This window comes from Sapajus apella, unplaced genomic scaffold (genome assembly GCF_009761245.1).
Source record: "Sapajus apella isolate SASKATOON/1434 unplaced genomic scaffold, GSC_monkey_1.0 scaffold95, whole genome shotgun sequence".
NCBI classification, from domain to species: Eukaryota; Metazoa; Chordata; class Mammalia; order Primates; family Cebidae; genus Sapajus; species Sapajus apella.
Genome location: NW_022437035.1, coordinates 7,569,750 through 7,596,202, shown reverse-complemented (window position 1 = coordinate 7,596,202; position 26,453 = coordinate 7,569,750). Strand labels below are relative to the sequence as shown.

At 52.3% G+C, this 26,453-nt stretch overlaps 1 protein-coding gene and 1 long non-coding RNA gene across 5 annotated transcripts in view; one reads left to right on the top strand and one right to left on the bottom strand.

The window, feature by feature from the left end:
- Nucleotides 1–3,524: 3,524 nt before the first annotated feature.
- PATZ1 (POZ/BTB and AT hook containing zinc finger 1) lies at nucleotides 3,525–24,458 on the top strand. Of its 4 annotated transcripts, none has more exons than XM_032256586.1 (5): nucleotides 3,525–5,537; nucleotides 6,903–6,966; nucleotides 14,921–15,092; nucleotides 21,401–21,473; nucleotides 22,949–24,458. In XM_032256586.1, exons 1-5 carry the CDS (start codon nucleotides 4,267–4,269, stop codon nucleotides 22,980–22,982), a joined length of 1,614 nt encoding a protein of 537 aa, XP_032112477.1. In that variant the 5' UTR covers nucleotides 3,525–4,266; the 3' UTR covers nucleotides 22,983–24,458. The 4 variants fall into 4 exon arrangements, with proteins under 4 accessions (XP_032112477.1, XP_032112473.1, XP_032112474.1 ...); XM_032256582.1 differs by having other exon boundaries at nucleotides 21,336–21,473; XM_032256583.1 differs by lacking the exon at nucleotides 21,401–21,473.
- Nucleotides 12,472–26,453, bottom strand: part of LOC116535496 — a 48,656-nt gene continuing 34,674 nt past the window's right edge. Inside the window, exon 2 of the long non-coding RNA XR_004262230.1 lies at nucleotides 12,472–12,781. This is a non-coding gene — a long non-coding RNA (uncharacterized LOC116535496). The remainder of the gene's footprint in view (nucleotides 12,782–26,453) is intronic.

The window sequence follows — 26,453 nt, the reverse complement described above, 5'->3', positions numbered from 1 at the left end:
CGGGGTTTCACCATGTTGAAACCCCGTCTCTACTAAAAATACAAAAACATTAGCTGGGCATGGTGGTGCGTGCCTGTAATCCCAGCTACTCAGGAGGCTGAGGCAGGAGAATTGCCTAAACCTAGGAGGCGGAGGTTGCGGTGAGCCGAGATCGTGCCATCGCACTCCAGCCTGGGTAACAAGAGCGAAACTCCGTCTCAAAAAAAAAAAAAAAAAAAAAAACATTATGAAGCCGTATCATATACAGTGTTGTATAATTCCATCTAAATAAAATATCCAGGCCAGGTGTGGTGGCTCATGCCTGTAATCCTAGCACTTTGGGAGGCTGAAGTGAGCGAATCACCTGAGGTCAGGGGTTTGAGACCAGCCTGGCCAACATGGCAAAACCCCGTCTCTACTAAAAATACAAAAATTTTTATGGGTGTGATGGCACACGCCTGTAATCCCAGCTACTTGGGAGACTAAGGCAGGAGAATCGCTTGAACACAGGAAGTGGAGGTTGCAGTGAGCCGAGATCGTGCCACTGCACTCCAGCCTGGGTAACAAAGAGAGACTTCATCTCGATAATAAACAAATAAATAAATAATCCAGAATGATAAATCCAGAGGCAGAATGCATATCGGTGGTTTCCATGGGATGAAGGGAGAAGGGAATGGAAAGTGACTTCTTAACGTGTATGGGGTTTTCTTTTGGGATGATAAAAATTGTTTTGCAACTCGACAGAGTTGGTGGTTGCAGAACATTGTAAATGTACTAAGTGCTAGTGAATTACACACTTTAAAATTGTTATTTTTATGTCATGTGAATGTTACCTCAAAGAACAAAAACCATATTCTGCAAGCATGCTTTGAAGCCTGAAGTTACATAATGGAATTCCTGGGAGCCTGAGAGATGGGCCAGACAGGGCATAATGGATGAAGTGGAGAGGTTATTCCCACCCCCACAATAACACTGCCAAGGCAACATTTGGAAAATAGCTCCCAGATGGGGTCAGAACAGCATCTGGACTGTCTCTGGCCACTTCCACAAGGTGGGATCCTGGGTCACTCTGGCTCCTTGAGCCTCAGGCTTTCTTTTTTTTTTTTTTTTTCCTTGAGACGGAGTTTCACTCTTGTTACCCAGGCTGGAGTGCAATGGCGCGATCTCGGCTCACCGCAACCTCCGCCTCCTGGGTTCATCCTGGGTTCAGGCAATTCTCCTGCCTCAGCCTCCTGAGTAGCTGGGATTACAGGCACGCGCCACCATGCCCAGCTAATTTTTTGTATTTTTAGTAGGGACGGGGTTTCACCATGTTGACCAGGATGGTCTTGATCTCTTGACCTCGTGATCCACCCACCTCGGCCTCCCAAAGTGCTGGGATTACAGGCGTGAGCCACCGCACCCGGCCTGAGCCTCAGGCTTTCTATCTGCAAAATAGGGCTGATGCACGTTCTGTCTTCCTCAGAGCACCATGGATGATGGTCCTGAGAGCACACTATGAACCCATCTTCACAGGGTGAAGCCACTGAAATGGGGTCAGTCATGGCACCCTATTTTCTAAGCATGGCAGGTAGAGAGCCAGTTCCTGGTTCAAGTGGAGCCATGGACGGGTGACAGGTTTCAGAAGCCAACTGGTGAGAAGGGGCAGTTAACCAGTTTGAATCCTGGCTCCATCACTATCTGTGTGGCCTTGGGCAGGTCACTCACCTTCCCCAGTTCCAATGGTAGAATGGGAATATCTATACCTACCATGGAGAGACGATGTGTATACGTATATACCGGACACTCAATAATCAAACCCCTTTCTCTTTCGTTGTGGATGTTCCCAGCAGCTCTCTCGAAAATAAAATGTACCGGTTCCCAAAATCTGCCCAAGAAAGCTGTGGCTCAGAGATGGAGGCACTAGCCAAAGGTGACAGTGAGTTTGGGCTTAGAACACAGATCTCCTGGCTTCAGGTTCACGGAACTTAGTCTCTAGGGCTCATTCATTATTTCCAACGGGCGTTTGGCATATACTACGCCCTAGAGCATAGGTGTGCAAGACAGGTGCTGTTGTCCCTGTGTACAGATTAAGAAACGGTTCAAATGAATCTCAGGGAGGCCAAGTGACTAAGCACCAGGACACAAAACCAGAACGAAGAGGTCTCGAATTTGAACTCGGATCATCCGCCAGGGCAACGCCCAGAAGCCCCAGGGCGCGCGTGGCTGGGCGCGAGCTCCGCGCGTAGCGGTGGGAATTCCGAGCGGAGTTGGAAGCCGGGCCGGTTCATTTGCATGCTAATACCCAGAATGCTTTTCCCCCGCACACCGCTTCTCTTAATGGAAGCGCTCAGTTTGGAACCGTGGAAAGTTTGGAACACATACTTCGCTCCCTCTTTGCAACTGTGGGAACTTCCCGCCCGCACACGCGGCGCCTGCAGCCTGGGGCTCCGCGCCAGGCGGCCCAGCGGCAGCCGCCAGCACTTCCCCGGCAGGCAAACCTTGGAGTCCAACTCTAACGCGGTAGCATCCCCGGGCGGGCCGGGGACAAAGCGCCGAGGCCTGGCGGCAGAGCCCATGGCTAGAGCACCCAGCGTCTCACAGGGCAGCGGGCGCAGGGGCTGCTCCAAGCTTGGAGAGGCCCGCTGGTGTCCCCGACTCCTCTGGCACCCCCACTTCCCTGAGGACTCCTGGGGCTCCCTGCCCCGTCCATCGCCCTCATATTGCCTCCCGGAGCCGGTGACTTCACGCTCCCCAGGGACAAAGCTCGTCGCGCTGTGGTTTGGGGGAGAAGCTGGACGCTGGCCTCATCTACCCAGCTCTTCCGGGCTCGCAGCCCGTCAGTTCGGTCAATGTACGGGTGCAGAAGCAGCTCCGGAGGTTCGGCCTGACTCCGGCCAGGACCCCGGGCCCTCTCTGGTGTTTGAAGCAGGGAGGCGGTCACAGACGACTTCTGGGGATTTCGCGCATGAAAGCGGGGCTCCGAAGCGTGGACGACGCCCGCTCGACCTGCTAGTGCGCATCGCAGGCTGGGGGGCCCTGATCCGCACCCCTCAGTTCCTGCCCCCCCCACCCCCGCTCGCCGCCACTCTCAGCGGGCAGGGGAGGGGCAGTGGGAGCTGGTTTGCTGGCTCGGCGCTACGTTTGCATTGGTCCGGGGGGGCTGAGACTGCAGCCCCCGGCCCCGCGGGCGGGGTGGGGAGGCGGGGGCCGGACGGGGGCTCAGGCTGCTCTAGCATTGGCGGAGCTGGGGAATGGGGAGGGGGGGCAGGAAGCGGGGGGAGCAGAGCTGTCGGGGGGGGGTGTATAAATAGGGAAGGGGGGACGTGCATCCTCGGCTTGGTGAGGGGGGGGGCGCTCGGCACAAAGAAAGTGGAAAGTTTGCAGCGCCGGGTGGCCCGGGCTAGGCATCCGGGCGCGCACGTGCAAGGACCGGGGCGCCGGGGGCCCCCACTCCGAGCTCGCTGTTTCTTTTTTTTTCTGCAAGCGAGGGGGGGGTGTTGTTGGTATCGCCCCCTCCTTCTCCTCCCCCCAGGGGTGAAAGTGCAAGAGGAAGTGCAGCCGCTGCCATCTTTTCTCCGCTCCGAACACACGGAGCCCGGGGCCGCAGCACCGCCGCTCCGCCACCGCCTTTTCCCGGCCCGGGGAAGGGCCCACTCTGACGCCGCTGCCGCCGCCCGCCCGCTCCAGCCGCCGCCACCGCCACCGCCCTCCAGGCTCCGGGATCCGGCCCGCGCCGCCGCCCCCGTGCGCGCCCCGCCGCCGCCGCCTTCGCCTTTTGTTTCCTCCGCTCCGGCGCCCCCGCCCCGGCTCGCGCTTTGCAGGGGACGCAGCGCGCGCCCCCAGCGGGCCCGGGAAAAGCCGCGGCGCGCGCGCGCGCGCTTGCGCGGCGGACCCCTCCTTCTCCTCGCGTGCGCGTGCCCCTCTTGGCTGCGCGCCGGCGCCGCCTGGCGGGCGGGAGGGGAGGTGGCAGGCGCGTTTGCTAGAGGGGCGCACCTCTTTGCTCGCGCACCCCCCCCCGGAAGGTAGACCGGGAAGGGGAGACGGGCGGGCGGAGAGAAGAGAGCAGCGCGCAGTCCAGCGAGGGCGGGGGTTGGCTATGTGTCGGGGGGTGGTGCACCCCGCAGTCTAGACAGTCCGATCCGGGCTGGGGGCGTGTACGCTCAGCGCACCTGCGAGACTACAGAGCCCCGGGCCGGCACGTGTGGGGAGTGTGGACACGTCTGCTGCGCCCCACTTCTCGCTGCCTAGGGGAAGGGAGGGGGCGGGCAGGTGCGGCGGCCGGGCTAGTGGGAGGGGGCGGCGGCCATGGAGCGGGTGAACGACGCTTCCTGCGGCCCGTCGGGCTGCTACACCTACCAGGTGAGCAGACACAGCACTGAGATGCTGCACAACCTGAACCAGCAGCGCAAAAACGGCGGGCGCTTCTGCGACGTGCTCCTGCGGGTAGGCGATGAGAGCTTCCCAGCGCACCGCGCCGTGCTGGCCGCCTGCAGCGAGTACTTTGAGTCGGTGTTCAGTGCCCAGTTGGGCGACGGCGGAGCTGCGGACGGGGGTCCGGCTGACGTGGGGGGCGCGACGGCAGCCCCGGGCGGCGGGGCCGGGGGCAGCCGGGAGCTGGAGATGCACACTATCAGCTCCAAGGTATTCGGGGACATTCTGGACTTTGCTTACACATCCCGCATTGTGGTGCGCTTGGAGAGCTTTCCCGAACTCATGACGGCCGCCAAGTTCCTGCTGATGAGGTCGGTTATCGAGATCTGCCAGGAAGTCATCAAACAGTCCAACGTGCAGATCCTGGTACCCCCTGCCCGCGCCGATATCATGCTCTTTCGGCCCCCTGGGACATCGGACTTGGGCTTCCCTTTGGACATGACCAACGGGGCAGCCTTGGCAGCCAACAGCAATGGAATCGCGGGCAGTATGCAGCCAGAGGAGGAGGCAGCTAGGGCGGCTGGTGCAGCCATTGCAGGCCAAGCCTCCTTGCCTGTGTTACCTGGGGTGGACCGTTTGCCCATGGTGGCTGGACCCCTATCTCCCCAACTGCTGACTTCCCCATTCCCCAGTGTGGCATCCAGTGCCCCTCCCCTGACTGGCAAGCGAGGCCGGGGCCGCCCAAGGAAGGCCAACCTGCTGGACTCAATGTTTGGGTCTCCAGGGGGCCTGAGGGAGGCAGGCATCCTTCCATGCGGCCTGTGTGGGAAGGTGTTCACTGATGCCAACCGGCTCCGGCAGCACGAGGCCCAGCACGGTGTCACCAGCCTCCAGCTGGGCTACATCGACCTTCCACCTCCCAGGCTGGGTGAGAATGGGCTACCCATCTCTGAAGACCCCGATGGTCCCCGAAAGAGGAGCCGGACCAGGAAGCAGGTTGCTTGTGAGATCTGCGGCAAGATCTTCCGTGATGTGTATCATCTCAATCGGCACAAGCTGTCCCACTCTGGGGAGAAGCCCTATTCCTGCCCTGTGTGTGGGCTGCGGTTCAAGAGAAAAGACCGCATGTCCTACCATGTGCGGTCTCATGATGGGTCTGTGGGCAAGCCTTACATCTGCCAGAGCTGTGGGAAAGGCTTCTCCAGGTGAGGAAAGGCCCCCTGTTCCTCCCCTGCTCCCCTGCCACTATGTATCTTAGTCCTGAGAAGGCCCCTGCCAAGATCTGGGGATGTGGGATTTGTAGTGGGTCACTTGACCTTATAGAGCCGTGCAAGGCTTGGGAAGAGTGATTTAAGGGCCCTTATTTTGAGATGGTATGCCCGAGACCTGTTTTCTCTTCCCTCAGGGAAGTTCTTTGACACTAAGTGTGCCCTGCTGTCTCTCTTGGGGCCGGATTCCTCAGGCCAGAGCCACCGGACCTCACCATTCTTCTCCCTGGGCTCCCTTTGTGTTTCTGGCACCAAGCGTGGGGCCCCCTCTGGGGGCGGGAGACTGGGCTCCTCAGCGACTTCCCCGCTTGAATGGCTGCCGAGGGAGGGACTGGAACAAGTGCATCTGGGACTCCCTGCACTCCTGAGGCACCAGATTCCCCAACATGGAACACTGGCCATCCTGATCAGTAGACTCCAGCCATGCCTCTTACACCACCCGGGGATCATGGGACACAGAGCTGGGCATCCAGAGCTACTGCTTATAAGCAAAAGCTTTGATCTGCTCTGACCTGGTAGCTCTAGAGCCTAATGGGACCCACAGAGCTCCTTTTTGTTCTCAAGACAGAAAGAAAGCGGGGCAGGATCTCTATGTAGGTTCACTTTCTAGTTAGCTTGTTGGGGAACTGAGGGCTTGTCTGGGAGCAGAGGGTTGTTTTGTTTTTCTCCTAAAAGGCTGGTTTTAACTTGGATTGGAGGACCTTGTGCATGTGAACACAGGAATGGAGAACTCCCTCAGAGGGGCCCCAACCGGGAACCAGTCTTACCGGTCAGGCAGACCCTGCCCACCTGCTCAGGCGGGCATCTGGCTTACCAGCCCAGCTGGGGACTTAAGGCTCCACTGCTGGCCTCTGGGGACTGAATTCCATCCGGGTGGCATTCATTGGCTGCCCGTGGCGGGAGAGGCTGGGGGAGGGGAATGCTGAGTTTCTAAGGGGCTTTAGTCTGGACAATGAATCACACATAACCCCTCCTGGAAAGGCTGCAGTGAGGCAGCTCTGTCTCATTCTACTGCTACCGCCTCTGGTCCTAGAAATCATTGAGTTTCTGGTGGGGGGAGTTGAGGGGGTGGGGAGGAGATCAGAGACAAGTGCCCACTTCCCTTCCCCCTCCAGAGAAAACCAGGGCAGAGAGGCCTGGGCCTGTGGAGCCAGATCTGGGTAGTGACTTTGTCTTTGTCATGCTGGGGTGGGGGAGAGGCAGTCCTCTCCAGCAGTGTGTGTGTGTACACGTATGCATGTGTGCCTGTGTGGTGAGGTCTGGCCAAGTTTCTAAAGTCCCTCTTGGTTCTCTCTTTTCCAGGCCTGATCACTTGAATGGACATATCAAGCAGGTGCACACTTCTGAGCGGCCTCACAAGTGTCAGGTAGGGGCTGGGCCAGGGCAGAGAGATGGGCTGAAGGAGATGTTGCTGTTCTCATGGTTGCAGCCATGAGCCAGCTGCCGTGTGTGCCGGGGGCCCGGCTGACTGCCCACCGCTTTGCACACCTCCCCTCCTCTGTTCCTCCACCCTCCCTCTGCTTTCCTCCTTTGTTCTTCCCCCAGTCCCCCTTCCCCCACGGCTGATGTTCCCCCTTCCTGGTTGCTTGGTCCTGGTTCCCATCCTGTCTTTGCCTTCACTCTGTTGCTTGGCTTTCCTCTCCTGGTGTTTGCTGGCTCCTTGGATGGTGGGCCATATCGCACAGATGTTGTGTTGGGAGATGCGGCAGTGTGCTGGGCCTGGCTGTTGGTTCCCAGCAGTTTGTAGGGACTGCAGATTTTTTTTAAAAGGACTCCTGGTGGTCCAGCCAACCACTCTTCTCCTTTTCTGACCGGAGTTAGATCTCTTCCTGAGTCCCCTTAGCTTAGGTCACAAGGAAGTGGGGAGGTCGGAGGTAGGGAGTGGGTGGTCCCCTCTCCCACACTGGCATCTGTTTAACCCATCTTGAGCCAGGGTTTCTGAGAGACTGGAGAGCAAGGTAGTCTCCTCTTCTCTTGAGCTCTTTGCAAAGTAGCAGGTAGGGAAGGCTGGATCAGATAGATTCTCACCCTTGGCTTACCTGCTTGAACAATATCTGGGGGCCCTGCTGGTGCCCAGAAGATTGAGTTTCCTCTCCTGGCCACTGAGCCTTCCTGTGTGGATAGTGAACACCCCTCTGTCTTCTCCTTGGTTATCTCCCCTCTCCCATGCCAAGTTCCCACCAACTGAGGGCGAGCCGCGAGTGTGGGGTGCGCACTACAGCCTCTGATATGATAACCTACTTCTCCTTATCCTGGTGGCAACGGGAGAGGGTTCAGGGAGATCGGCAGGGAGGGATGAATGTGCTGTAAGTAGGGCAGAGCCCCTGGGGGCTAGGCATGGACAGTGTTCACAGGTGCTGGGCTAAGCAGTCTCCCTGGAGGAGGATAACCCAGGGTGGGCCTGCTGGGATCTGTCTTTGCCTTGCTGCCTTCTCTCTCTCTCTCTCTGTCTCTGATCTCTCATCACAGAGCATACATTCTGACTCAGGTAGTGTGCTGAGCAGCCCGGGCAGAGTAGGAGGAGCCCAGAGGGCAGTGGGGGCAAGCCCGGTGGCCTGGGGGGGTAACCTGCACTCTCTGCCCTTTTTCCAGGTGTGGGTTGGGAGCAGCAGCGGCCTGCCGCCCCTGGAACCTCTTCCTAGCGACCTGCCATCATGGGACTTTGCCCAGCCTGCTTTGTGGAGGTCGTCCCATTCAGTTCCTGACACCGCCTTTTCCCTTTCTCTAAAAAAATCATTCCCAGCCCTTGAAAACCTGGGCCCAGCACACTCCAGCAACGCTCTCTTCTGCCCAGCTCCGCCAGGATATCTGAGGCAGGGCTGGACCGCCCCAGAGGGAAGCAGGGCCTTTACCCAGTGGCCTGTTGGCTAGCCTGGGCCTCCCTGGAGAGGTTTGACAGTGGAGGGGAACAGGAGTGGCAGCTGGCCTGAGACCCCTGCTTTTGGGAGAGGCTAGCAGGGTTACAGTCCTGCCCACCATGTGCAGCTCCTCCCTGGGCGACTTGGAGTCTTTCCCATCTCAGAGCCCCCAAATGGGGGTAGCAAGGAGCACCTTTCTGGATCCCCCTATAGCATCCAAGTTTCTTTCTGGGCTCTCTTGCCTTTTCCCCCCTTTCACAGGTGGCACACCTGGGTATCTGTCCTTGCCTGTGTGATTTTGGAGTTTGGTGCCTTCCTGGGAACTAGCCAGTAGTTCTGCTTCCCCTCCCCTGGCATCACTTCCCATAGGCCTGGGGTTTCTAGACTGGGGCCTGACCACTCCTCCCCCCACTCCAGGAGTGAGTTGGCCTCCAGAGAAGACTCTGGCACAATTCCAACTAGAGTTAACCCATGCTGCCCTCTTCCCTTCCCACTCAGATCTAGCTCCTGCTTTCATTTCTGGCTAGTGAAGTAGACTTTTGTGTTTTGAGGTTTATTAGCAAGTCTGCTCAGGAACTAAACTAATGAGTAGCTTTATATTGGGCCACCCCAATATATGGCTTTGGGGGCTGATAAAGCAGATATAGACCCCCTTCCTGGGATCCCACTGGTGTGCCCTTTAGCACCCCGCAGACTCTGTGGGGTGAACAGGAGTGATGATAAAATTTTTCATTCTAACATTTGAGGCTTTGTGTGTTTTGTCCTTGGTCTGTGTCGTAACACTGACATCACTGTCCCTTGGTGTACAAACGCGCTCCTGCCCTGCCCCTCCAACATACACTCTCACAGACCTGCTGGCCCCACCTCCAGCCCCATAGCCAGAACTTCCCTAACAGAGACCCAGCAGGTGAAGACGTGCTGGCTCTCATGCTCTGGGCTGGCTAGCTGGGTGTGCCTGGGCTTGGTTAAACAGCAGGGGCATCTGTTTGGCATGGTGTGGGGATGCTGAAAACATCAGAGGTGAAGAGACATCTCTCTGAGAGTTCATTCCTTGGGCCCCCCACTGACTAGGCACAGTCCATACCTCTCATCCCCTCCTGAGGCCAGAGAGAAAGAGGCCAGTTCCAGAGACTGGTGCCACAGGGGCAGGAAGCCTCAGGCTTGACAGTGGGATGTCTCCTTGGGGCTTGGCCTAAGTGTCTTTAACTGGCCCAGATGCCCTAGGCACTGCTGGATTTATGAGCTTAGTGGGCTGGGACATTTCCCCCACTTGGAGTTCAACCTGAAGCTGAGTCTGGAGCAGTTGAGATCTCCTCCCTAGCTTTCACTGGCCCCACTTCTTGGGGGCTGGTTAGAGAAGGATGAATTGAGATGGGCATATGCTCAAGAAGAAGGGGGCCAGAAAAGCGTAGAGAGCTGGACCTTAATGCATTGCCCTTACGAGTTTTCCAGGGCTGTGGGAGGAGGCCGCTTCAGACTACCCTTGAGGCTTCCAGAGTTCAAGAGCCACCAAGGGTGGGGGTGTGCACTAGTGCCTTTGGTACCATTTGGGCCCCATTCCCAAGCTGCTCAATCCTTAGGAAGAAAAGCTTTAGGAAATCTGTGAAGGCAGCAAGACTGGGGCTTAGTGTTGAGTGGTGATGACCTGCACTCAGGGAGAGTGGGCCATGACCTGGCAGGCATGGCCCCTAACTACAGCAGGGTGTCTAAGCGCAGGGCTGCGGGCAGGGCAGCTCTTTTGAGTGCCACAGGCAGTCACAGCATTCTGCCCCTGGCTTGATCTCTTCACATCAGCCTCTATCTTCTCTCTTATCTCTAGGACAAAGAATGCTTTTCTCCTGAGGCCCCAGCATGGAAGTTCTGGATGTTCCCTTTGAGATCTGTCTCCCTCCACCCCTTCTCTTCTGGGTTGTGTAACCAAGCTCTTTCATGTTCTGTGTTGTCTGAACTTAACGCTGTGCCTAGACTTCGGACTTTCACAGGCTCCCCAGAAAACCTGGGGACTGCAGCCACAGAGGGTCAATCCTGGCACAGAGAAGCCAACAATCACTTTAGCTTGGCTTTGTAACACAGGGAAAGCTTTTGTCATGTTTGTGTTTTTTCCCCCAGCAGCAGATTTACATTCCTAATTCTGTTTGCTCAGGCAAAAGTTAGCTTTCATTCCTTGAGAGATAATCAATGGAGGACAGGCTGGGGGAAGCCAGCCCGGTCTGAGATTTTAATTTTGCTTAGCTAATCTCCAAATGGATAAGCCACTTGTGGATAACTGAAGTTTGGCTGTCTATCATCTTTAGGTAGCAAAGCATGACAGGCAAAGCCTTTAGAGAACAGATCCCAAAAGAAGGTTGGCAAGAGAAACCAGGCATCTCTTTCCTATCCCTCTTGTGGCTCCTTCTCCTAGGGACTGTGGAGGACAGAATCCTGGATGTGCTTTCAGCCCCTGCCTCAGCCTCCCAAGTAGCTGGGACTGTAGGCATCCGCCACTACGGCAAGCTAATTTTTTTTGTATTTTTAGTAGAGATGGGGTTTCACCATTTTGGCCAGGCTGGTCTCGAACTCCTGACCTTGTGATCTGCCCACTTCGGCCTCCCCAAATGCTGGGATTACAGGTATGAGCCACTGCACCTGGCCTCAGCCTCATTTTCTTACACTTGATCCACTTGTTCCTGTGAGTTCTGAGGCTTAGAACATATTCTCTCTCACCATTGGAGGGGTGATCTTTGGGTCACTGCCTGGCAGAGCTAACTCTTGTTCCCAAATAAACCAACAGGTGCACCTCTCTTTCCTGGGGTGGAGTGTTCATGCAGCCCCTGCCCTGGTTTACTGATTATAGACTGCTGGGCTGTGCAGAGGCTCTGAGTGTTTTCTGCCACTGTGGCCTGTCACTGGGTCATGAGGTCCTTGGCTGGGGTGGGGCCCACCTGTGCCATGAGAGCAAGCATCCATGGTGCTTCTTTCTTCTTTTTCTTTCTTTTTTTTTTTTTTTTTTGAGGCGGAGTTTCGCTCTTGTTACCCAGGCTGGAGTGCAATGGCGCGATCTTGGCTCACCGCAACCTCCGCCTCCTGGGTTCAGGCAATTCTCCTGCCTCAGCCTCCTGAGTAGCTGGGATTACAGGCACGTGCCACCATGCCCAGCTAATTTTTTGTATTTTTAGTAGAGACGGGGTTTCACCATGTTGACCAGGATGGTCTCGATCTCTTGACCTCGTGATCCACCCGCCTCGGCCTCCCAAAGTGCTGGGATTACAGGCTTGAGCCACTGCGCCCGGCCCTCTTTTTTTTTTTTTTTTTTTTAAGAGAAGTCTCGCTCTGTTGCCCAGGCTGGAGTGCAGTGGTGTGATCTCGGCTCACGGCAATGTCTGCCTCCTGGGTTCAAGCATTTCTCTACCTTAGCCTCCCACGTAGCTGGGATTACAGGTGCCCGCCACCATAGTCAGCTAGTTTTTATATTTTTAGTAGAGACAGGGTTTCACTATCTTGGCCAGGCTGTTCTCAAACTCCTGACCTTGTGATACATCCGCCTCGGCCTCCCAAAGCGCTGGGATTACAGGTGTGAGACACTGCGCCTGGCCCATGGTGCTTTCTAACTCACCTACATGCTGGAATTTCCTTGCACAAATCTGTTCAACGTTCCCTTTTAGAGTCCTGGCTGCCAAGTACTATACACTGTGTTATAAAGGATGAGTACCTTTCACTCTCCAGAAGCTCTCTCTCCTGAATCTGGAGATGGTAAGAGCACAGGCTGTTGGACAGGTTCTTAGTCCAGCTGTCTCATATCCTCTCAGGGCCTCCACTGGCCCAGCCGTGAACTGGGAGGGATCAGAATATCCCAGGGTGGCCAGGAGGATTGGTAGAGTATTGGCCTGGCTGTGGTGAGGGTGGGTGTGCTAGACTTTCTTTAGTAGCTGAGTCTTGTGTTTTAGGCAAGTTCACCTTCTAAAGTTAGTTGCCTCATTTGTGATATGAATACACTGAATATATAAAACGGATAAAAGCAGTATTTCATTGCTACAAATTCAAATGTGTAATGTTTACTTAAAAAGACAATGACAGAAGAGCTAGGTAAGGCTGTGCTAATGTACACAGATATTTGGGACTAGGGTAGTAAACAGTGGTGTCTTCTACCTTGACGGCGTCGCATGTGTTTGTTTCTTGCTTTGGTTGTACGGTAAGGAGATAGTTAGCTGTCTGTATGTGGTGACAGTGTTCAGACTCTTACCTTGAGCTCTCAGGTAGGTTCTCAGGATGTGCTTCTGTTAAAGAGAGATGGCAAGGGCAGTTCCATTCTAGCACAAGGTAGTCTTCAGTGGGTTACCATTTGATCTGTAACACATTTAAAGGTGAATGTTGCTTTCTCTTACAGTTCTATAACAGTAAACACACACACAGAAAAAAAGAAGTGAGTCAGCATTGACTAGAACCCCTGAAACATCTCCCTGGTACCAAAATAGCTTGAAAGCCAACAGATACATCTCTTCTCAGGGCTTTCCCCATATTCTGTGACCCCCATGGCTGGAATGCCTTTGTAAGCTCCAGCTGAGGAAGGGATGTTGTTGGGAGACTGATCACTGATACTAAGCCAGGTCCTCAGGTACAGGAAATCCTGCCAACCTGGGTCCTTTCAGGGTGCTGGTTGTTCTGACCTTCAGCTCCTGACTCATCCAGCTTGGGGGCCTGGCTCTGAGCTGGTTCTCAGTTCACACCACAGCTTTCCAAAGCCACACTCTCTTGGAGGGTAATCACACAGCTTGCCTCAGAGGGCTGCCATCAGGATGGGTTGCATGAGATAAGTGCCTCTGAAAGGCTAAGCATGGTGCCTGGCTGGCACATAATGTATCATCATCTTTGCTGTCACCAGCACTTCCCCAGCTTAATGTTTCACAAACACTTTTTTGAGTGTAGTTTTGCTTTTTGCCCAGGTTAGAGTGCAATGGCATGATCTCAGCTCACTGCAACCTCTGCCTCCTGGGTTCAAGAGATTCTCCTGCCTCAGCCTTCTGAGTAGCTGGGATTATAGCCATGTACCACCACTGCCGGCTAATTTTGTATTTTTAGTAGAGATGAGGTTTCACCATGCCGTCATGTTGGCCAAGCTGGTCTTGAACTTCTGGCCTCGGGTGATCCAGCCAACTTGGCCTCCCAAAGTGTTGGGATTACAGGTGTGAGCCCAGCCAAATTTTTTTTTTTTGGGGGGGGGACAGAGTGTCACCTTGTTGCCTAGGCTAGAGTTTAGTGACACAATCTCAGCTCACTGCAACCTGCACCTCCTGGGTTTGAGTGATTCTCCTGCCTCAGCTTCCCAAGTATAGCTGGGATTAATAGGCGTCTGCCACAATACCTGGCTAAATTTTTTGTATATTTAGTAGAGACAGTGTTTCACCATGTTGGCCAGGCTGCTCCTGAACTCCTGACCTCAGGTGATCCACTCACGTCAGCTTCCCAAAGTGCTGGGATTACAAGCGTGAGTCACCTCGCCTGGCCCACAAACGCTCTTGAAGCCTCTGGCCCTTGTTCTGTATGCTAATTCTCACGTCATCAGAATTGCCACTAACTTTTGTTTTGTTTTGTTTTGTTTTGTTTGAGATGGAGTCTAGCTCTGTCACCCAGGCGGGAGTACAGTGGCACAATTTCAGCTCACTGCAACCTTCGCCTCCTGGGTTCAAGTGATTCTCCTGCCTCAGCCTCCCAAGTAGCTAGGATTACAGGCACCCAACACCACGCCCAGCTAATTTTTGTATTCTTAATAGAGATGGGATTTCACTGTGTTGGCCATGATGGTCTTGAACTCCTCACCTTGTGATCCGCCTGCCTTGACCTCCCAAAGTGCTGGGATTACAAGCGTGAGCCCCTGCGCCCAGCTGCCACTATCATTTTATGGGCTGCTTTTAAAATTAAAACTCACAAAAATATTATGAAGAATTATCTCTCTACATTGTCTTGCCTTTCCTTTCCATTTCCCTGGCCAAGACTAATGTCACTTTTGAATAAAATGAAGAAGTAGAATTCTTTGTATAAAACAACTAGGGAAAACCCAGGGATAGAGAACAGGAAGGCTGGTTTATATGCCAATAACTCATCTGTAAGTTCATGTAAATATAATTCTGTGCATTATAGCCAATGCACCTAAAGTCAATTCTCAATGTCTAAGGATGAGCAAATGTATAACTCTTCATTGTGTAGAGGGGTATAGAACTTAGCTTGCCATGTCCTGGGCACATTTCCAGTAGTCATTTAGTTAGTACCAGTGATTTCCACTCAAGTGTCCTGTAAGGAGGCACCATGGGAAATAAGAACAGCTGCTTGGCATTCTGGGTAGAGAGCCTGAGCCAAACTCTAAAGCTCCCTTTATAAAGGGAGGTCATGTGATGGCCAGAAATTGCTCTTGCTTCATGGTGCACTTGGTGGGGAGTCAGGTGTGGTGTGCTGGGTTTCACCTCATCCCGTTTTCTTTTCTGCCTTCAGACTTGCAACGCTTCTTTTGCCACCCGAGACCGTCTGCGCTCCCACCTGGCCTGTCATGAAGACAAGGTGCCCTGCCAGGTGTGTGGGAAGTACTTGCGGGCAGCATACATGGCAGACCACCTGAAGAAGCACAGTGAGGGGCCCAGCAACTTCTGCAGTATCTGTAACCGAGGTAAACTGCTCACTGTTTCCTGACTTCCAGAGGATGGGCCTGAGCGTGTATGGGAGGCCTAGGGGTGTCTTGATGACCCTGCCTCAGACTCCACACAGCCCTTCCCTTCCCACTGAATGATAAACATCTTCATCACCCAGCTAGCTATTTGTGACCCCTTCCTTCCCAAGCTTGGAGTGCTTAGAATGGGAGGTCCCAGGAGACCAGCAGGTTGGAATGGAAGGAGAGAAGTTCTTCCCAAGCTTGGGCCCATAACTCCCACCTGCTACTCAGGTGGCAGGATGGATGCATTTAGCAGACACCACTGAACTACTGAGGTTGGTCGGGGAGTTAATAGGTCCCAAAGTGGGAGAAAAAGAGGTCGGTCTGGCTTGAGAGCTTTTGTTGCTGGTTGATTCACTGGCATATGAAATTCAGCAGCCAGGGAAAGAGGCTGAGTCTGGAGATAAACAAGGAGCAGTCATTTGCTAGCACAGGTGGTCAGAAGAGAGCCCAAACTCAGGTAGATTGTGGCCTTGATGGGAGAGGAAAGTGGAAGGTACTCTGAACAGGGCAGTGTGCTTGAGGACAAGGTGGGCCTAGGTAGTGTGTAACTCTATGGCAGTGGTGTCGTGTTGGGTGAAGTCAAGCCTGTCCCCAAGGTTCTGCCGGGTCTAGTTGGCTGTTGGAAGTGCTAGATGTTTGTGTTTGGCAAGCACAGCATCAGTGGAGGCTTGTGCTGTGTCTGTGGTAAAGGAGGTCAGAGCAGCTGTCTGTGAACATGAGGATGCTTCTGCATGGTGTGCATTGCTTTGACCAGGTGGGGAGGTTGCTGGGATGTCCTTATCTCCTGGGGCATTTTTGCTTGTTGCAATGCTTCTGAGAGCCTGGGGTATGGCTTAGTGGGTTGAGCACTGAACCAGGAATCAAGAGACCCAGGGTTTTGTCTCAGCCTCTCACTAGGTGGCCTTGCGTTCTCCCATTCCCTCTCTAAGCTTCAGTTTCTTTCTCTCTCAAATGGGGTTAAGAATACCCCCCTTTCCCACCTCACAGGGTTATTATGAGGATCCCAAGAGACAAGGTAGGTGAAAGGAGCTGCACACTTCGGAGGCCCTATCCTTGCACTTTGTAACAATGTTGGGAAAGACATGCTTGTTGACTCTCTGGGTTGGACCAGGCACAACACTCCTGCAGGCCTTGGTGGAATTGTTGGGTGCCCGTGCTGTGTTCATGTGCCCTGAGGTCCATGGTGGAAGGAGATTGCTGAGTAGCTGGGTGTTCTTGGTGTCCTGGAACTGGGTCCCTCCTTGCAGCTTCATACCTGCGGTTTGTACCACCAGGACACCTGCAGGGAGGTATTAGTAAAGGCCTTTTAAGCTGTCTGTTCTGTTTTCTGACATGTCAGTAGAGCCCACTTCTGACAGGAGCTTCCTCCAGGTTGCAAGCGGTGGGCTTGCACGTGTAGGGAAGAGTTATCGGGCTGTGGCTGACTGTCTTGACTGAGGCTGCTCCAGCCCTAGATGTTGTTTCTTGTCTTGCTTCATCCTAACCTGGCTTCCTGACAGCTCCCCCAGATAACTCAAAACTTGCTGGAACAGGGATTTTGCCAAGTTTTCAATGTGGAAGTTCCCAGTCTGAGAACTGGGGTCAGAGACCAGAGGCTGAAAACTGTTGAGTGGAGAAGGGTACTCATGATAAAACTCAGAAAGCCCAGCCCAGATGATGGAGTAGGGCAGGAACTGGACAGGAGATCCAGGGCCACAGCCCTTGGGAGCCCAGCTAAGGAGGAAAGAAGAACTGAGAGCAGCAGGGATAGTGGGAAAGTTGGCCCAGTTAGGAGGCAGCTGATGTTGCAAAGCCAACAACTATTGTATGTCAGGATTTCTTTTCTAAGGGCTGGTAAAGAGAACTTGGGCAACAGCCATAAGGGACATGACTGGAATGGAGAATCTAGAAGAGTAAACCAGAGTCTACTTTTTCTCAGAAAAGCCAAGACTGGATCTGATCACAGGCCAAACATCTTTGGTCCCAGAGCCAGAGTGGGAAGTCCCTTTCCTGCAAGAAGACTAAAGAAGGTTCTGGTCCAACCCATGCTGGGTACTCAGAAGGAAGAGAAAACAATTGCAGTTTTTATCAGAAGAGGAGGAGCTGGATTCTACTCCTGGACTCATTCCTTGGGCAGAAATAAGAAGAGACAAAAAAAAAAAAAAAAAAAGAAGAGGATAAAGTTCTTTCTGAGCACCAAAAACATTGAGATTAAGACATTGGAATCAGAACAGAGAGCTCTGTGTCCTCCTTTGCCCTGCTGCCACCAAGCCTATACCTATAAGAGGAGTTGCACGAATAAATGAATGTTCTTATCTCTCTGCATGCGTTCAAGCAAAGGCTAAATGTCAGCCAGCTGATTAGACCAGTTATGATTTAATCAGGTGAACTTCCAGGTGCCTTCAGATCCTTCAGTCCCAACAATTCTTAGTTGACTTGAGTATCTACCTATAGATCTGTCTTTTTCAGTCTTTGCCACAAAAACGACTCCTGGCTGTGAAGAATGGGAAAGAGGGAAGGCAGCCTGACTCCTGCAGCCTCACACGTGAGTCAGATGCAAGTTGGTGAGAGACAGATAACTCTGGCTTTATCATACAGACATATCAGGATGTGTATGATACTATTTGTAGAGGAAGATCATTTGCAGTAGAGGGAATATTATGGCTAGAAAAGCTTGTTCCCTCATTTTCGAGTTGAGGAAATCAGTTGAGTTTAACAGTTGAAAAGGAGAAGGCCCTGGCTGGTCACCATGATTTTCTTCATTTAAAATTTCTGTAGCAGGATCTTTGTATATATGCCTATGTGTTGGTATGAGGAAGATGAATATATTATCAGGAATCTGCCTTTGACAGAGACATTTGGATACAAACATCATTGATTGAAAGGTAGAGGAAGTCTTCTCCCATCAGAGGTAAGCACACAAGTGGATGGATGCAGAGAACCTGCTGTTCTCCTGATCTCAGATAAAGCTACGTAGGCCCACTCCAACACAGTACAGTTGGGGATGGCCTCTTCAGGGTTTGGACAAGGAGAAAACAGTCCCCAAGCCCCTGCATGGATGTGGAATCTGCCAAAAGATGATTTGCTCCTGAAGTGCCAAGTGCAGGCACACAGGCAAGAAAATGCAACTGAGGAGCAGTGGCCTTTTGCTAATAAGCCTGTCATCTCTGGAGTGAAAGGACCTGTGGTTGTAGTGGCAGTCACATGTGTGCTCAGCATCTCCATTGCGTGGATGGCTGGATCAAGCTGCCTCTTTGGCTCTTGATTAATCAGTGGTGAATGGGTGGGTAAGTTTAGAATTCCGGCTAAATATGTCTGGCTTCAAAGATGTACTCTGCTCAGAAACTCAGCTTCTGTTTCATCTTAACACTTGGCTGCTGAGTTGCTCTGTGTTTAAATTCTAGGCTTTAAGTGGCAGCTGTGGATCCACTCCTACCACCCCGCCATGTGGTTTTGCTATAGATAGTACAGTCTGCAGCTGGGGTAAAGTCAAGAGGACTCAGCCACGTGTTTCTCAGACAGTTTTTCAGGAAAACTCAGCAAGTTTTTTTTGAGACCGAGTTTCACTCTTGTTGCCCAGGCTGGAGTGCAATGATGTGATTTTGGCTCACCACAACCTCCACCTCTCGGGTTCAAGTGATTCTCCTGCCTCAGCCTCCTATGTAGCTGGGATTACAAGCATGCACCACCACACCCAGCTAATTTTGTATTTTTAGAAGAGACATGGTTTCTCCATGTTGGTCAGGCTGGTCTCGAACTCCTGACCTCAGGTGATCCACCCACCTAGGCCTCCAAAGTGCTAGGATTACAAGCCTGAGCCACCGTGCCCAGCTGAACTCAGCAAGTTTTTATTGAGCATCTGCTGTGTTCTCCTGGTATAGCTCTCCCAGTAAGGAGTAAACATAATAATTCTTGGTACTCTACCACTCCTTTCTGTCCCCTTTGATTGCAGCAGACCTGCTCTGGTTCATCACGGGGAGAGCTTCTTGCTACTTTAGAGGCCTCGCAATGGATTAAAAACCAAAGGAAAAAATTCCCTTCTACAGTGGTATCATCATATTACCAGAAAGTTCTGATATCTTGTGCTGATTGATGGGAGCCAGTGTCTCCTGGTTCTGCTTTGTTGTGGGGGGACTCCATAGTACCACCCCAAGGGGCAGGGCTAAGAGCCTCTTTCCCATTAACCTTGTCTCCTCACTCCTGACTACAGCCTCCCTCTTAGGGACATCTACATGGGACTCTCTTAGACTAATCTATACCTGTGATCAGCCTTAGGCAGACCACTTCGGTCATGGCACAGGACAATTTGCTCTACTGGGCAGGGCAGGACACTAGCATCTGGTCTAGACAGATCTTTGAAGTAGCTGTATTGGGAAAGGAAGGAAAATTGGCTCAACCCCACATTTCCCTTCAGAACCACTAACTGCTGTCAGAGGAGTACAGTACTTGTTAAATAAAGTTCCCACAGGCCAGCCCTGTTTTTCCAGCAGCTTTCATTCTAACCTACCATTATGGCAGAAGAATACATGAGTATAAATGGTGATAATGAAACTTATTGCAAAAGTCCACTGGATGTTTCTAGGGCTCAGGGCTAAGACACAGGAAGCAATAACCCATTTATGCTGGAGGTTACAAATTTTTTTTTGTGAAAATCAGATCTTGACTATCATCTTGAGCAGTAGGATATAAATAAAACTTACAAGGTTAGGGTTCCAATAATGGAACATGAGACATAAGCGGGTTAAAGCAGCTGCCCAGTAGCTAAGGGCCAAATTCTGGTGGCACATGATCCTGGGGCTGGACTCTAGGCTCTGTCACTTAGTAGCTATATGTGTGACCAGGTTACTTAACCTCACCAAGCCTCTTATTTCTTCATCTGTGAAATGGGCATAATAGTGATGTAGCACATAGGGTGCTGGGCAAATCCTGTAGAATAGTGCATGTGGTGTGCTGGGCCCTGGTGTGCCATCAGCATTTGCCAAAGGTGAACCTTTACTACAGTTTCAGCAGCATTCAAAATGCCATGCTATTTCAGACTTTTTAAAAACAAATCTCGTGCAGACATTACATAGTACTCTTCAGCCTCTGACCCTTTAGCAGTGGATCTCACTGTTATCCTGTGACTGTGTAATTTTAAAAGTGAATGGAAACACCGGATAATGAGTCAACCTGATCTGAAATGGATTAAAGGGACACTGTCAGGGCACTGGCACCCTAAGTGGGCCTTATACTAAAAAGCTTCAGTTCCTGCTAAAGGCACCTTCTGATCCTTGACCACAGTGGGGTTCGATGGCATACCTCCTTCCTGTGAAATCCAACACAAAATCCTTTTATCGGCCTGCCTGATTCTGTATCCTTGGACTCATGGCTGCTGTGGAAATTGGCCCAAGATCTACTCTTCGTGGCTCAAACTGACCGAAGCATATGGAAGGTGGGCTGGAATAGTCTCACGATGGCTGGATTGTCCTCTCCCCAAAATAAAGACAAAGATCATTCCTGTTTCTTCTCCTGTACGTGAACCTGGTGGATGCACCAAAATCAAACCAAAAGACTACCATGAATAAGAGATGACCGCACTCCTTTGATACAACTTCCTATTTTTGTCTTTGTTCTTCAAAAGATCTAAACAGTTACTAAATCCTGTTATGCTGAAGGTGGGGCAGTTAGAAAAATAGAACATCTCCTGACAGGTAGAAGATGGGATCCCTGGAGGCGTTCTTTTGGGATTCATTTTACCTCCATCTCGTTTGTTGTCCAATTTCCTTTTACAAGGATTAAGCAGGCATCCTGCTGGCTAGAATCCTGCGGCTTCCCTGGAGCCTCAAATTCTTGTCTAACCACATTTCTAGTCATGGTTCCTGCAGGAGACATCCACTCAAACCACCTGTTACTGAGGCATCAAGCAAGCCTAGAGGCAGTGGGCCTCTGGCCCTAGCAGGAGCAGGATCTCAGGCCATCCCACCAGGTGGCCAGCCTAGGCTTCTCACCGCAGCCTTGCAGAGTGGGCTCTGCAGAGAAGCCGATTTGTGGACAGTGCCACCCTCCATCCTGAGCCACATGGCTCATGTGGTTGCAGCCATTTTTGAGCCAAGGAGGGGGCCCCCTCTAGGTGCAGCTGACCTGGGAATGCTAGCCAGAGCGGCCAGAGGAGAGGCTTGGGGGAAGGAGAGAGGTATCTCTTGCCGGCCTCGGGATCTCATCTCCTTTTGTCTTGTTTAGGTTTCTCCTCTGCCTCCTACTTAAAGGTCCATGTTAAAACCCACCACGGTGTTCCCCTTCCCCAGGTCTCCAGGCACCAGGAGCCCATCCTGAATGGGGGAGCAGCGTTCCACTGCGCCAGGACCTATGGCAACAAAGGCAAGCGACCCCTTGCTCTGCACTTTGCTTCTCTGCGCAGACTGTGTTGTGGGGGCGCTGGGCTGGGCGTGGGGAGGCGGGAAGGCTGCCGGCTTTCTGGCTGCCTTGAGGAGGTTCAGAGATCTCAGTGGCAGTGGCCTCCAGGACAAAAGTCACAGTGGGTATCCCACTCCAGGGCAGTGAGTGAGGCTTTAGGGCACTGCCAAGATCCGGCCTCCGCCTCCTCTTCCCCAGCCCTCCTCCCTTCCTCCTGGCCAGCCCTCACCGTCTGGAGCCCTGCAGGGATGCCCCAGGCCCTGGGCAGAAGAAGAGCCCTGCATGATGAGTCACTCTGGGCCTGTCCACTGCCTGTTGCCCTTTAGGATGGTGTGGAACTGCGGCTGAATGCTTTCTCCTCTTTTGACCCAGTGGGCCGGTGGAAGCCAGTGTCTGGCTTCTCTCACAATAGGGGTGATTGGTTGCTGTGAGTGGCCCTTTCCGGAGAGCCTCTGGCTGTGGTTGTGAGATGCATGGCAATAATGAGCTATCTGACTCCTCTGACTTGGGAGTTGGTTTGTGGAGGGCTCCCCAGGCCTACCTTCACTTGTTGATTCAGGTTGTTTTGTGGTATGTCACATGGTCGTTGCCTTGGGGATGAGGCCAGGGGCTTGGCAGATGGTAGAAACAGCAGAGATGGCATGCTCCATGCTCCCATCACAGACCTCCCTTCCCGGCATGGCTCTCTGGACCCAGGCAGGAAGCTGCTGATTGGTGGAGGACTCCAGTGTGGGCCAGGCAAGGCAGAGCAGCCAGGATTGTCTCTTGGCCCAGCTTGTCTGGGGCTTAGGGTGGGGACACCCAGCCGACTTGAGTTGTTCAGAGTTCCTTTCAATCTCTGTGCTTCGGCTGCTTGGCCCTGGAAGGGTTTTGGCAGAAGGAAGGCAGTAAGGGCAAGGCTTGTGTTTGTAGCATTAGGAGAAGGATTGGCTTCTGTCTGAGCCATTGATGTGGTCTACCCAGATTGAGGACCTCATGGCTCTGGTTCTGCCTGCCTTGCTAGGGTGTAGCTAGTCTGGTGTAGGAGACAAGGCCACTGTTACACTGGTTTGGCATCATCAGAATATCAGTTTTACTCCTAGAGGCACCCAAAAGAGTGCCTAGGAGTTGGGGGTCTTTGAGTTGTTCTGGGCAGCAGTAGTAGAGTATCCTGTATCCCTTCCTTGAAGCAGGGTGAGATGATGGTGAGCAGTATACGTGCAGCTGCATGAAGAGTTCACAGCAAGGGAGGCTGGTGGCCCTAGGGCCCTGCCATTTTACCCCTGTAGGCACTCCAAGCTCCCAGACTGACCAGCTGACCCTCTGTGGGTTCTGCCAGGGTGGTGGCTGGCCAACGGCTGCCCTCCACAGGTCTGTGAGCTGGCCCCTCATGACCCCTCCAGGAGGGGGCATCTCCAGAGCCTGGCCTCATCTCTCTCCTGTATTTTGTTTTTTTGTAGAAGGCCAGAAATGCTCACATCAGGATCCGATTGAGAGCTCTGACTCCTATGGTGACCTCTCAGATGCCAGCGACCTGAAGACGCCGGAGAAGCAGAGTGCCAATGGCTCTTTCTCCTGCGACATGGCAGTCCCCAAAAACAAAATGGAGTCTGATGGGGAGAAGAAGTACCCATGCCCTGAATGTGGGAGCTTCTTCCGCTCTAAGTCCTACTTGAACAAACACATCCAGAAGGTGCATGTCCGGGCTCTTGGGGGCCCCTTGGGGGACCTGGGCCCTGCCCTTGGCTCACCTTTTTCTCCTCAGCAGAACATGTCTCTCCTTGAGTCCTTTGGGTTTCAGATTGTTCAGTCGGCGTTTGCGTCATCTTTAGTAGATCCTGAGGTTGACCAGCAGCCCATGGGGCCTGAAGGGAAATGAGGCAGCTGCTCTGTCCCCACGGAAACAGCCATTTGGGGACTGTTGGGAAATGCTGTGAATGCGGAGGGAAGTGATTTCTTTGGGTTCTGTAGCTGAGAGATTTTTATTCATTTTTAACTACCCCCCAACCCTACCCCAACTGCTCCACCACCCATTCTCCCAGTGGTCTTTAGAAATAGATTTTCATCTGATATTCTGCAGAAATATCAATGAGACCCAGTATGGGAAAAGGGCATAAAACACTACATAGGCCTCCAAGGCAAAACCAGTCCCAGTTTCTCTAATGGGCAGAAGCTGGAATTCCTGGTGCTCAATTCTTAGTGACCCCAATCCTATACCTAAGTCTACGGTATTCTGGGACCTCAGTGATTTTGGTCCTCTCCCACTTCTCTAATTCCTCATCCCCCCTTCCTATATCCTTCAAAAGAACCACACTAGGGTCTCCACCCACTTAAACAATGCGGATGCCCAACTGTTTTTAAGGAAGCCAGAAGCCTTCAGCATCCATGGACCATGGGGTGAGTGTCCTCTGAGAGTTCCCCCGAGCTCAGCCCTTTGCCTGGAGGGCTCCAGACCTTTCTGAGCCCTGCTTAGAGGCAAGCATTTTCACTGCAAGGACAAGCTCAGGTATTGAGGACACCCCCACCCCAAATTTCAGTTCTTACGTGATTTTAACCATTCAACTTGCTGTTGGGTTTTAATTCTCTAATTATTATTATTATTGTTATTATTTTTTAGGACCAGTTGTAGTGAATTGCTACTGAAAGCTATCCCAGGTGATACAGAGCTCTTTGTAAACCGCAGTCACACATTAGGGTTAGTATTAAACTTTGTTTAGATGTACCATAATTAACTTGGCTAGTTGATTGTTTGAAGTCTATGGAAGAAATAGTTTTATGCAAAATTAAAAAAAATGCCAGTCTGGTCAGGGAAGTAGGGGGTTTCAATGCTGTTGGGAGCCAGGGAGGTAGGAGAGCCAGCAGGCAGGGACAATGTGTACCTCAGTTGTGCCACATGTGAGCAAGCCCAGGTTGACCTTGTGATGTGAATTGATCTGATCAGACTGTATTAAAAATGTTAGTACATTACTCTCCCTGCTCCCTCGAGTCCAGTTTTTCAGCTGTGGGATCTTTGGGACACAGAGGTGGGCAGTCTACACCCCAGCACCTGGGGTGGGAGTGGGAGCCCAGAAGACCCCTTTTCCACTTCATTGTACCAGTTCCACTGGGATTGACAGGTGGAGAGTCGCACTGAAGACTTAGAGTGCCAGAATTCACCCATTTTTTTCAACAAATATTCAGTTTTTGTCTTCACTGCTTGTATGCCAGGCATGGTTTCATGCTTTTGGGATATAGTGGTGAACACGACACTGCTGTGAGGGTTAATGGGAGAGATAGACAATTTAAATATGAATTCAGATAATGAGAAATGCAAGGAGAAAAACTGGGCAAGGTGAGGGGAAAGTGACAGCAGGGGGGTGAGTAGGGTGGACCAGGGAGGTATGAAGCGGGGTGGGGCTCTGGGAGAGAAGACTTGTAGAGGGGATCTGACATAGCCTACCCACCTATCAGCTGAGGAGGGATGTGAGCAGGGACGCCTCATGGCCAAGGGGCTTTAAGAAGCTCAGCAACTTGTCTCCCCTACCATGTTATCTACCTGATGTTAAATAAAAGGTTGGTGCATGTTAGTTTTGAGTGTGTGAAGAAAAGAAGGAAAGAACAAACAGGAAGCAAGCAGCAAGCACGATGGATAATTAACGGGAATAAGAATGAGGAACAAGAGGGGACAAGCCAGCTGGGCCTGACGGCTCACGCCTGTAATCCCAGCACTTTGGGAGGCTGAAATGGGTGGATCACTTAAGGTCAGGAGTTTGAGACCGGCCTGACCAACATGGTGAAACCCCATCTCTACTAAAAATACAAAATTAGCTGAGCGTGGTAGTGCACGCCTATAATCCCAGCTACTCGGGAGGCTGAGGCAAGAAAATTGCTTGAGCCCGGGAGGCAGACATTGCAGTGAGGCAAGATCACGCCATTGCACTCCAGCCTGGGCTATAAGAGTGAAACTCCATCTCAAAGAAAGAAAAAAGAGGAGACAAGCAGACTTAAGCAACCCTGGGCATCGTGAGAAATCTCAGGGAAGAGAGAAACCCCTAAAAGGATAGAGACGGCATTTAACCTCCAAGCAAGAAGAAAACGGTAAAGGAGAGAAAAACAGACCTAGGGAAACAAACAGCACAAAAATTTTTAGACCCACATTGGTATCAGAATTACTTTTTTTTTGAAATGGAGTTTTGCTCTTGTCACCCAGGCTGGAGTGCAGTGGTATGATCTAGCACAGCAACCTACAACTTTACGTCCAAGCAATTCTCGTGCCTCAGCCTCCCAAGTAACTGGGATTACAGGCATGTGTCACCACGCCTGGCTAATTTTTGTATTTATTTATTTATTTTTGAGACAGAGTCTTGCTCTGTCGCCCAGGCTGGAGTGCAGTGGCCTGATCTTGGCTCACTGCAGCTTCCACCTCCTGGGTTCAAGCAAGTCTCCTGCCTCAGCCTCCCGAGTAGCTGGGACTATAGGTGCGTGCCACCACGCTCAGCTAATTTTTTGTATTTTTAGTAGAGACGGGGTTTCACTGTGTTAGCCAGGATGGTCTCAACTTCCTAACCTCAAGTGATCCGCCCACCTCAGCCTCCCAAAGTGTTGGGATTATAGGTGTGAGCCACTACTCCAAGCCTAATTTTTGTTTTTAGTAGAGATGGGGTTGCGCCACATTGGCCAGGCTGGTCTCGAACTCCTGACTTCAGGTGGTCTGCCTGCCTCGGCCTCCCAAAGTGTTGGGATTACAGGTGTGAGCCACCGCACCCTGCCTAGAATTACATTGTTCTGGTGTAAAGGTAAAGACTCTCAGCTGAATTTTTTTTTTTTTTTTAAAAAAACAACTCTAAGCCATTTACACAAAATCCTTAGTAAGCTGCTGGGCTTTGTGGACTGTGTGGAATTGAGGCTTTAGGCCATTTGATGTATTGAAGGAAAGGGTGACCCTAGAATGTGGAAACCCTGTGGACATATATGGCTTTGTGACCA